Source organism: Protopterus annectens, chromosome 8.part0, assembly GCF_019279795.1.
Source record: "Protopterus annectens isolate FY-2018-M chromosome 8.part0, PAN1.0, whole genome shotgun sequence".
Taxonomy (NCBI): Eukaryota; Metazoa; Chordata; order Ceratodontiformes; family Protopteridae; genus Protopterus; species Protopterus annectens.
Genome location: NC_056741.1, coordinates 1,293,450,321 through 1,293,463,039, shown reverse-complemented (window position 1 = coordinate 1,293,463,039; position 12,719 = coordinate 1,293,450,321). Strand labels below are relative to the sequence as shown.

The 12,719-nt window shown below is 41.7% G+C and overlaps 1 protein-coding gene across 1 annotated transcript in view; it reads left to right on the top strand.

The window, feature by feature from the left end:
- Positions 1-234: 234 nt before the first annotated feature.
- The window catches only part of LOC122808466 (uncharacterized protein K02A2.6-like), a 24,361-nt gene continuing 11,876 nt past the window's right edge, over positions 235-12,719 (top strand). The window contains exon 1 of the mRNA XM_044079425.1: positions 235-2,074. Coding sequence (XP_043935360.1) covers positions 235-2,074 — 1,840 coding nt within the window. The remainder of the gene's footprint in view (positions 2,075-12,719) is intronic.

Genomic DNA, 12,719 nt, shown 5'->3' with positions numbered 1-12,719 from the left:
GTAGCAGGTAACGGACCAAACCTGCTAGGCCGAGCATGGTTAAAAGAGTTGGACATGGGTTGTCTGCAGCTCCATAAAGTAGACCAGCAGGGCCTGACCTTGCAAGATGTGCTGGAGAACAATGAAGAAGTGTTCAAAGAGGAACTGGGTACCTGGAGGGGCCCACCAGCAAAGATACATGTTAATGAAAATGCAACGCCAAGATTTTACAAACCCCGACCCGTACCATACGCAATGACAAAGAAAGTTGAGTTTGAGTTGGAGCGACTCACTAAACAAGGTATAATTGAACCAGTAAAGTTTTCGGAATGGGCCGCACCCATTGTTCCAGTATTAAAGCCAGATGGTACTGTACGCATATGTGGTGACTACAAGTTAACAGTGAACCAAGTTTCAAAGCTGGAGCAGTATCCCTTACCAATGGTGGAGGATGTATTTGAAAAGCTGACGGGAGGTGAAAAGTTTAGTAAGCTGGACCTCAGTCAGGCATATCAACAAGTGATTTTGGAAGAAGGGTCAAAGGCATATGTCACCCTTAATACACACAAAGGTTTGTTCCAAGTCAATCGTTTACCCTTTGGGGTTTCCTCTAGTCCAGCGATTTTCCAGAGAATAATGGAGGGACTGGTGGCAGGAATTCCGAAGGTGGCTGTGTATTTAGACGACATCCTGTTGACGGGTAGGAACAATCGAGAGCATTTAGAGACGCTGAACGAGGTGCTGAGACGACTGCGAGAGGCAGGTCTGAGGGTGAAGCGGAGTAAATGTGCTTTCATGGAAAAGGAAGCAGAGTTCTTGGGTTACAAGGTGGATGCATCGGGCCTACACCCCCTGCCAAACAAGGTAAAAGCTATCCAAGAGGCACCTGCACCAACAAATGTTACAGAGCTGAAAGCCTACTTAGGCTTACTCAACTATTATAACAGGTTCCTGCCAAATCTGTCAACGCTGTTAGCTCCTTTACATAAGCTCTTAAGGAAGGAGACACGATGGTTGTGGCAAGAGGAACAGGCCAGAGCATTTGAGCAGTCAAAGGAACTAATGCAGTCCTCAGAGGTTTTGGTGCATTATGATAGTCACAAGGACTTAATTTTGTCATGTGATGCCTCACCTTATGGGTTAGGAGCTGTGTTGGCACACCGGATGCCAGATGGACAAGAGAGACCCATTGGGTTCATGTCACGAACTTTGACAACAGCAGAGTCAAACTATTCTCAGCTAGACAAAGAAGGGTTGGCTGTAATGTTTGGAATTAAGAGGTTCCACAAATACCTCTATGGCAGGAAGTTTACTATTTGTACCGATCATAAGCCATTGTTGTCACTGTTCAATGAGATGAAAGCAGTGCCGCAGATGGTTTCTCCACGAATTCAGAGATGGGCTGTAACTTTGAGAGCTTATGAATACGAGATTGTGTATAAGCCAGGGATACACCATAGCAATGCGGATGCGCTGAGCCGTCTGCCGATACCAGGGCAGCTCAAGGAAGAGGAAACGGAGGACCGAGTTTTGATGATGGAGGACATCACGTTGGTGTCTGCAAAGGAACTGAGTGTCTGGACACGAAAAGATCCGATACTAGCTAAAGTGTTTCAGTGGGTCCAACAAGGCTGGCCAATTCAACAAACTGATGCAGATTTTCGGCCTTATGAGGTGAGAAAAACAGAGCTGAGTGTGCAAGCTGGATGCGTGTTGTGGGGGGCACGAGTGATAATTCCACCTCCAGGAAGACGTGCACTGTTACAGCAATTGCATCAAGGTCATGTGGGCATTACCCGAATGAAGGCCTTAGCACAAAGTTATTTCTGGTGGCCCAAGTTGGACCACGATATTGAAGTCGCTGTGAAAGAGTGTAACATCTGTCAAGAGCATCGCAACTTACCGATGGGGGCACCATTACATCCATGGGAGTGGCCGAGCCGACCTTGGCAGAGACTTCACATAGATTATGCAGGACCATTTATGGGAGCCATGTTTCTGATAATCATGGATGCTCATTCTAAATGGATGGATGCCTATCCAGTCAAAACACCCACTTCTACCATTACTATTGAATGCTTAAGGAAGAGTTTCAGTAACCAAGGACTGCCAGAGACTATTGTATCAGATAACGCTTCATGTTTCACGAGTGAAGAGTTCAAGAGTTTTCTGAAAAAGAATGGCATTGTACATGTCACGTCAGCGCCATACCATGCAGCTTCAAATGGTTGTGCTGAAAGGGCTGTGCAGACCTTTAAAGCAATGATGAAAAAGTCTGGAGAAGGAAGTATAGCAGCAAAAGTATCAAGAGTGTTATTCAACTACCGTATTACACCACAAACTACCACGGGTTTGTCACCTGCCGAGATGTTGCAAGGATGAAGATTAAGGTCAATATTGGACTTGGTGTATCCAAACATCCGAGCTAAGGTAGAGGGGAACCAGTGGAAGCAAAAAGAACATCACGATCGACGACGGAGAGAACGAAGTTTTCTGGAGGGAGATGCAGTGATGACGCGAAATTTCAGTTATGGACCTAAATGGATTCCAGGGTTCATTGTCATGAAAACAGGTCCATTGTCGTACCAAGTGAAGTTGAATTGAGATTTCGTGGTAAGGAGACATGTGGACCAGATTCTGAGGAGCGACCCGAAGAGGGAAGTCATGGAAGTGCGAAACCCGGAGATACCGTTAATTCTGGAAGAAGGATTCGCAGGGGCAGGAGGATCGCCAATCGTGGGGCCTGAGGGAGACCACCGGAACTCGGAAGGAGAGGTTCCTGAGGATCCAACTGTTCCAGGGATGGACCTACCGGTACCAGAGATGGTAACTGAGACACCTGAGTCACCAAGGGTGATACCATTGCGCCGTTCTAAGCGTGTGCTGGTTAAGCCTAGTTACTTGAAGGACTATCAGTGTTAAAAAAGTGCATGTATAGATTAACAGTACAATATAGCTCGATTGTATAGTAATCATTGCTCTTCTTGTTCTTCGTATGTAAGATGACGTATGTCATAGCTTAAAAAGGGGAGGAATGTAGTATCCGGGCTGGTAATGTTGTTATTGTACTGTGGGGGCGCTGTGGGGAATTCAACATGTACTGTTGGTTCTGTATTCTCTGGTAACTTGTTGCTTCCGGTGTATGTATGACTTGCAGAAGTTGTGAGATGTAGCATGGGTGCGCACCTGAAGGCTTAATAAAGAAAAGGCCTTACAACTCCATGAGCCGTGTGGTCTCCCTTATTTATCCAGGATATCACAGAATGCATGTGTGTTCTGCCTTTAAAGTCCTAAAGTGTTAAGTACTTTACTATATGTGATCTAAGACCAATCAACAAGAGTCCACTGTCTATTGTTTAATAATGACCACCTCCAGTACTGTTAGCCAACCGGGTGCTGGTGTTGGCCGAAGGAGAATGAGATGAGGATGAGGAAGGCATGCCCGGAGGCAGGCGGATTTCAGGAAAGTTAGGAGTGTGGAAGTGAGGGTAGGAACTTTGAATGTTGGCAGTATGACTGGTATGGGGAGAGAGCTAGCTGATATGATGGAGAGAAGAAGGTTGACATATTGTGTGTGCAAGAGACCAGATGGAAGGGGAGTAAGAACAGGTGTATTGGAGGTGGGTTCAAATTGTTCTACCATGGTGAGGATGGGAGAAGTGCTGTAGGGGTTATCCTGAAGAAAGAGTATGTCAAGAGTGTTTTGTAGGTGAAAAGAGTGTCAGAGAGAGTGATGTTTATGAAGCTGGAAATTGATGGTGTGATGATGAACGTTGTTAGCATATACGCTCTGCAAGTTGCGCATGCGATGGGTGAGAAAGAAAAATTTTGGAGTGAGTTGGATAAAGTGGAGGAGACTGTACTCAAGGGTAAGAGAGTGGTGATTGGAGCAGATTTCAATAGGCACTTTGGTGAAGGGAACAGAGGGGATAAGAAGGTGGTGGGTAGGTATGGTGTTAAGGAGAGGAATGCAGAAGGTCAGATGGTAGTGGATTTTGTGAAAAGGATGGACATGGTGGTGGTGAATACATATTTTTAAGAAGAGGGAGGAGCATAGGATGATGTACATGAGTGGAGGAAGATGGACACAGATGGATTATATCCTATGTAGATGGGCCAGTCTGAAGGAGATTGGAGACTGCAAAGTTGGAGCTGGAGCGTTTCTCCCCAGGCCTCCGCTGAAAACAGGCTCTGTGGAACCTAGTCGGACATTCCCGGTCAACAAATGTTAAATAATAAATAAATAAATAAATAATAAATAAAGTGGTAACGGGAAAGCATAGTCAGGCAGCATAGGCTGGTAGTCTGTAGGATGCTATTGGCGATCAAAAAGTAGAGAAAGAGAGTGAGGGCAGTGCCAAGGATCAACTGGTAGAAGTTGAAAAAGGATAACTTTAAGGTGGAGTTCAGGGAAGAGTTAAGACCGGCACTGGGTGGCAGTGAAGAGTTACCTGATAGCTAGGCAGTCACAGCAGAGGTGGTAAGGGAGGCAGTTAGAAAGGTGCCTCCCTTACCACCTCTGCTGTGACTGCCCAGAAGAGCAGCAGAGGTGGTAAGGGAAGCACCTTTTTAGCTGCCTCCCTTACCACCTCTGCTGTGACTGCCCAGCAGAGCAGCAGAGGTGGTAAGGGAGGCAGCTAGAAAGGTGCTTGGTGTGACATCTGGACAGAGGAAGGGGGACAAGGAGACCTGGTGGTGGAATGAGGAAGTACAGGAGAGTACACAGAGGAAGAGGTTGGTGAAAAAGTGGAATTGCCAGAGAAATGAAGAAAGTAGACAGGAGTACAAGGAGAAGAAGCGTAAGGTGAAGAGGGTATCAAAGGCTAAAGATAAGGAGTATGGCGAGTTGTATGAATGGTTGGACACTAAGGGGGCAAAAAGGACCTGTACTGATTGGCTAGGCAGAGGGACTGAGCTGGGGAAGATGTGCAGCAAGTTAGGGTGATAAAGGATAATGAGTGAAATGTACTCACAAAGTGAGAAGTGTGTGTTGAGAAAATGGAAGGAGTATTTTGAGGGGCTGATGCATGAAGCGAATGAGAGAGAGAGAAGGTTGGATGATGTGGGGATAGTGAATCAGGAAGTGCAATGGAATAGCAAGGAGGAAGTAAGGATAGCTATGAAAAGGATGAAGAATGGAAAAGCTATTTGTCCACACGATATACCTGTGGAAGCATGGAGGTGTTTAGGAGAGATGGCAGTGGGGTTTTTAACCAGATTGTTTAATGAAATCTTGGAAAGTGAGAGGATGCCTGAGGAGTGGAGAAGTGTATTGGTACTGATTTTTAAAAATAAGAGTGATGTGCAGAGCTGTAGTAACTACAGAGGGATAAAATTGGTCAGCAACAACATGTAGTTATGGGAGAGTAGTGGAAGATAGGTTAAGAAGGGAGGTGATGATTAGTGAGCAGCAAGATGGTTTTATACCAGGAAAGAGCACTACAGATGCAATATTTCCTCTGAGGGTGTTGATGGAGAAGTATAGAGTGTCAGAAGGAGTTGCATTGTGTCTTTGTGGACTTAGAGAAAGCATATGACAGGGTGTCTAAAGAGGAGTTGTGGTATTGTATGAAAAAGTCAGAAGTGGCAAAGAAGTATGTAAGAGTGGTACAGGATATGTACGAGTGCAGTGTGACAGTGGTGAGATCTGCAGTAGGAGTGATTGATGTGTTCAAAGTGGAGGTGGGATTACATCAAAGATCAGCTCAGAGCCCTTTCTTATTTGCAATGGTGATGGACAGGTTGACAGACAAGATAAGACAGGAGTCCCCATGGACTATGATGTTTTCAGGTGACGTTGTGATTTGTAGTGAGAATAGGGAACAGTTTGAGGAAGCCCTGGACAGGTAGAGATATGCTCTAGAGAGAAGGGGAATGAAGGTCAACAGGACTAAGACAGAATATATGTGTGTGAATGACAGGGAGGATAAAGGAATGGTGAGGATGCATGGATTAGAGTTGGCAAAGCAAATGAGTTTAAATACTTTGGATCAACAGTTCAGAGTAACGGTGAGTGTGTAAGAGGTGAAGAAGAGAGTGCAGGCAGGGTAGAGTAGGTGGAGAGCAGTGTCAGGAGTGATTTGTGACAGACTGGTACTAGTAAGAGTGAAAGGGAAGGTCTACAAGATGGTAGTGAGACCAGCTATGTTGTATATGTTGGAAATAGTATTACTGACAAAAAGGCAGGAGTCAGAGCTAGACGTGACAGAGTTAAAGATGCAAATATTTGCATTTTGTGTGACAAGGACGGACAGGATTAGAAATGAGTAGAGGATCAGCTCAGGTTGGACGGTTTGGAGACAAACCCAGAGAGGTGAGATTGCATTGGTTTGGACATATGCTGAAGAGGGATGCTGTGTATATTGGGATAAGGGTGGAAAGGATGGAGCTGCCAGGTAATAGGAAAAGTGGAAGGCCTAAGATAAGGTTTATGGATGTGCTGAGAGAGGACATGCAGGTGGTTGGTGTGACAGAGCAAGATACCGAGGACAGGAAGAAATGGAAATAGATGATCCACTGTGGTGACCCTAATAGGAGCAGCTGAAAGAAAAAGAAGTGCTGTAGGTACACAGTAATTTGAACAAATTCTGAACATACATATTAATACATATCAGTACCTCCCATTTGTGTCACCTGCCCCTGCTTTTACAGTAAGACCCAGATGTAACCTCCCACTCTGCACTAGGAGATGCAACAGTATATAACCCTACTTAGAAAAGATGAGTCCATCAGCTAACATTCATAGCTTCTTCAGTTCTTATCTGGCATGCTACTGCAAGCAGAGGTACCAGTGGCAATATGGAGGACAGATATGCTGTTCATGTACTGCTAGCAGAGGTTCGAATGCGAGGAATAGATGTACTATTTGTGGATCATAATCTCATCAAAATTACTCAGTTTGAATAATGACCTCATTTAGAGCCTAAAGCTCAAAGACAGTGCCAAGTAAAACACTAGTCATTCAACAAGTGTCATTCCTGAACTCAAAGTTTAAGTGACTGACATGATTTCCTCTAAACCTGCATTTCTCCATTTGTGTTTTTCAGTACCATAGCTAGCTCATCTGGTATCCTGACTTGTTCCCTAGACTGGAACCCCCATATATGAGGGGAAAAATAAGGTCTTTTGACAGCTGAGGACTAAAAAAGTAAGTAAGTAAATAGAAGAGCTTCACCTCAAGTATAAATACAGTATTATAATTCATTTATGAAGCATAGATATCCTCATGGCTTCATAAATGAATGCCAGTACTGCAGGTCCACACTACTGGCACCTGCCCATTGTATCCCCTAACAGCTTGCACCCAGGTAGCTACCCCTTTGCCTTGCCCTAGTTGTAGCTCTGGCATTTTTGATCAGGTTTCAGCTCAGGTCCCTCATGTGTAAGCATGTCCAGGTCTAATTCTGATTAATTAGTCACAATGATAAGGTGACTGCAGTTTGGGAATCTACAAACTCGTGGCTACATTGGTTCAAACATTCTTTTTAAATCAATGCTACTACTATCAAGCAACATGACATTTTACTGCAATCCATTAATTTAATGATCTGTAATAAAATATTTTATTAATATATATGCTGCTGCTGTTACAATTTCCCTGTTTTTTTGCAAAAAAGGACAATCAAATATAAGATCATCTGTTGTGTTGTCTTTCAATTTGTTTTGACATGCTGTCATTGTAAGTACATTTTATTATAAATCAGATGTATCTAAGTCATAACATGCTGTCATTGTAAGTACATTTTATTATAAATGAAGAGATGCATCTAAGTCATAACATGCTGTCGTAAGTACATTTTAGTATAAATGAAGAGGTGCATCTAAGTCATAACATGCTGTCATTGTAAGTACATTTTAGTATAAATGAAGAGATGCATCTAAGTCATAACATGCTGTCATTGTAAGTACATTTTAGTATAAATGAAGAGATGCATCTAAGTCATAACATGCTGTCATTGTAAGTACATTTTAGTATAAATGAAGAGGTGCATCTAAGTCATAACATGCTGTCATTGTAAGTACATTTTAGTATAAATGAAGAGATGCATCTAAGTCATAACATGCTGTCATTGTAAGTACATTTTATTACAAATAAAGAGGTGCATCTAAGTCATAACATGCTGTCATTGTAAGTACATTTTATTATACACGAAGAGATGCATCTAAGTCATAACATGCTGTCATTGTAAGTACATTTTATTATACACGAAGAGATGCATCTAAGTCATAACATGCTGTCATTGTAAGTACATTTTAGTATAAATGAAGAGGTGCATCTAAGTCATAACATGCTGTCATTGTAAGTACATTTTATTATACACGAAGAGATGCATCTAAATCATAACATGCTGTCATTGTAAGTACATTTTAGTATAAATGAAGAGATGCATCTAAGTCATAACATGCTGTCATTGTAAGTACATTTTAGTATAAATGAAGAGGTGCATCTAAGTCATAACATGCTGTCATTGTAAGTACATTTTATTATACATGAAGAGATGCATCTAAGTCATAACATGCTGTCATTGTAAGTACATTTTATTATACACGAAGAGATGCATCTAAGTCATAACATGCTGTCATTGTAAGTACATTTTATTATACACGAAGAGATGCATCTAAGTCATAACATGCTGTCATTGTAAGTACATTTTAGTATAAATGAAGAGGTGCATCTAAGTCATAACATGCTGTCATTGTAAGTACATTTTATTATACACGAAGAGATGCATCTAAGTCATAACATGCTGTCATTGTAAGTACATTTTAGTATAAATGAAGAGGTGCATCTAAGTCAATCTGTATAAATCACTTCCTATCTCTAAATGATAATGGTATTCTAAGGCTGTTTGAAACAAAGGCATGCTGTATGGCTACATTATGAAATGCATTATTTAAACTTATCCCATATCAATAGGGTAGTGAGATAAAAGTAGCAGAGAAATCAACTTCGCAAGAAGTATGCAGCAAAATGTGTGCAGAATTTTCCTAGACACATCAAATGCAGAAAAAATGATACATATGAACATAACGTCAAGAGAATGGTGAGCGTCTTACATAAAAAGCAAATCTTCATTAGATTTAGAAAAGTGGAAATGGCAAGAACTCACTAGGTGGTTATAGGAGGCTTTTCTTTGTCACACACCTGGACTTGGGGTTCTTGGGTGGGACAAAGTTTCTAGTCACTGCTCTAAGAGAAACATAGTCTGGTACTAGTGCCTTTTTCTGGCATTTTTTCAACTGCCACCTGCTCCTCTCCTCATTCACCAGGTCTACTGGACCTCCACCAGGCTCAACCCAACCCATGTCCGGGGCCAGTAAGGAGGTAAGTGATGCTGGTGTAATACCATAAAGCTGCCAGAGGGTGCACCCTAACTCTCCTCCCCACAGTAACCCTGCTTACTGTGCAGTCACTGCCCTTAAGAGGTGCATGCACACTTTCATGTGTCCACAAACTCCTTAATAAGTGGCTCTCGTCTTATGCTTTGCCAGGCTGTTATGCTGCATACAGCAGTGAGCCTAGGCTGCCTCCCTCCTACAGGATGGGCAAGTTGCCATCAGCATCTCATTCCCATCCTTATCCTGTGGCCCCTCCAATGCCAGTGCACTAATCGAACGTGGGCTGTCTCAATTGTAAAAAGGCTTTTATCTATCTACACTATGGGGCCACAGATTTTTTTGAGGCATTTTGACTCCCTGAAGCTGACAATCAATTGCTTCTATGACCTCTCTTCATCCAGTGGGTCTTTCAAACATGCCTTAGGTACCTGTGGACTAACTGTGATCCATATTTGGATCTGGTGAGAAGATAGAGGCACCTGGGGCAAAATCATATTTGCTACAAGAGTATTTCTCTTTTTACCTAAGGGCCCATCCCTGTGCATGCTCATTCCATCTCATGAAAAGGTATGCAATCGACTGTGTTGACATATCTTCCAGCGGAGAATGCCTGGGCCATATTTAGGGCTTTATCCCATTACACTACTGGGGCAGCTTGGTGTTCATATCTCTGGTGTCAGAATTACCATCCTGACCAGTAAGCAGGGTCTGGCCTGCTGACACCTTAATTTGGCCCATGTTAGTTAATGTTAACTCAATGAAAAATAAGTCAGGAATTTAGGTTTTGCAGTTGGCAATATGAAAAATGTGTACTGTGGAGCAGAATAGAATGGCATCTCACCAAAACATCAAGATTTTTGTAGCCTAAAATATGGACTCTTAAACTATGACTGTCATTAAATAAAATACCTTTGAATTAAAAAAAAAAGAATGGATAAGTCAGGAACCATTTCTGACTTGTTTTCTTCAGCTGACCTGGCTCTTATCACTGAGACCATTCTGGGTGAAAACAGTGGACAACGTTTAACTGCAGCTAACCTGCTAGGCCTTCATGAAGTTCACAGTTCTAAGACTGATAGCATCAGTAGGGGCACAACTATTTGCTTTAATACTGATCTTGATTTAAACCAGGTAAGTGTTGAAAATGCAAACACCTTTAAGTGTGTCCTTAGGTAACAATAAACTGTATCTTTCTCCTTATTTAATATAGACCTGGATACCTTGGAGCTTTTCTGCAGCTCATAGATCTCCACCTCTCAACTGTACGGATTTTCCCAGAATGTCCAGATTTCTGCCTCATATTTTTGGTATGTTCCTCATAAAATATGTGATTTTATGGATTTTTATTGCAAATCAGTGAAGACTGGATTCATTAAATAATGTCAGGGATTTGAGTTTCAGACAATATCCTTCAGAAAATGTATGGTAACACAAAACCTTTTGCTTTCTAAGTTTATAAGAGCAATATTTAAAATTTGTCCCAATTTGGGGGGCTTTCTTCCCCCATTATCTTTGGCTGTGTTCAAATGTTTTGTGCTAAGAAATTGAGATCTATTCTTCTCATTGATCTGGTCAAAGAATCTGCCAGTAAACATTTGAATTGCAGAGAATCTCAATGTTGGGTCCCAGAATGTGGAGAGTGAATGACCAAAAATATGGACTTGCATTTATTCCCTTTTCTCCAATTTATAGTTTGGGGACTCGGGGGGGGGGGTGATGTTCTAGATTCACTTTCATCCAGTATTTCCAGCCTTTTTTCATCATTTCAAGATTTAGGATTACCAATCCTAACATTTTAATAGGGAGATGAATTTGCCAGATGACTTGTACTTAGAGATATCAGTTCCTTGGTCAATGATGAGTCTTGTGAAGTTGTCATGCAGTGTTTTGTTTAGACTTGTTTATTTTTGATAGTTTCAGCCTCACTCAGGTAGTTTCCACTGGTACTCATAAGTTTAAACTCTCTTTGAATTTGATCTTCCAACTAGGTCTGGTAGTCTGGGCCTTGGTAGTGCTGCCAGCCTCTTGTCTGCATCATTACCTTGTTTACTTCAGTCGTATTTTTCCTCCCAGCGATGTCATTTGCTATGGAGCTAGTTAACTGTAGCAATTTAAGGAAAATCATGACATTCAGTCACCAATAGTTGACCAGCTTCTTAACATGGATAATGCTGCAATTTCCATGTCGCTTGACACAGCATATAGTCACGTCATGACTGCTACATCGAATGTGGTGACCCTAACTTGTGTACATCCAAGGTCTAGTACTCACTGTGGGCCTTGATCCAGCCATGAACTCCAAGCGCTGGTTGAGGGTATTATGAAAGGCAGAGTTGCTCAAAGACAAGCTTGATCTTTATACACACTCTGTAGTTGTCAGACAAGAATTTCATGTGAAAAGGCAGCTTAGCTGTCCATTCACACTTCTGTTGCAGTGAACTGTCAATGCCTTCCCAACTGGAGGGTGGGCTGCCTTATCTCTCAGAATGCTTTCTAAACCTCTCAGTTGGAGGATGCTACACATTATGTTGCAGACATGTTTGAGTACTGTAGCACTGTCTACCTATGTCTCTCCAGTGATGATCTGGCATTTCTGCAGAGTGCAGAATTTTGTGGTTAGGTTTTTAATGGGTCAGTCTTATAGTTGCAATAGTACTCCTCTTCTGAGGGCTATGCCCTAGCTTCCAGTCATTGCTAGATTAATATTTAAGATCTTGTTACTATTATCTAGAGCTCTAAATTATATGTATACCCTTACTTGATAGAGATGTTGGTGCCCTATGTTCTGGCCAGGACTCATCAGAGGAAGCAGTGATAGTTATTACAAGGACCTGCTTTGCATGGATGAGTGGTCTTTGCATGTCTAGTACTGATCCTTTGGTATTGGCTGCCTTTTGTAATTAGAGCTTGCAGCTAGAAAGCCTTCATTAGAAAGTCCCTAAACATATCATGCCTCATATGAGCATATTTAAATCCAAATAAATATGCTAATTTAGATTTTGATAGTTATATGAAATTGATTTTTATGTCTAGGCATAATATTTTATGTTTTATCTCAAGATTAATTTATTTTTCAGAGATGCTGAGTTCATTTTAAAATGCAGAATGCTTAGGAAATAGTCATTTAAATAGTGCATATATAAAAACAGATAAATTATATCATTAATCATTAAATAAATAAATGTTTGCATACATATGTGCATGCGTACTGCAAATCTGTGAGCTGCTTTAACACTTTGTGGCATCTTTGTCACAGATATACATTGTGTATAAACTTGAATACTACAGTAAAAGCATCTGCATGTGTTTATTGCATCTGTTACTGCCACAGAGAACAATTAAGGAAATTGTCCGTTCGAATCTCAGCTAAAGCGTCTTCTGTGTGGAGACATGCATGAAGG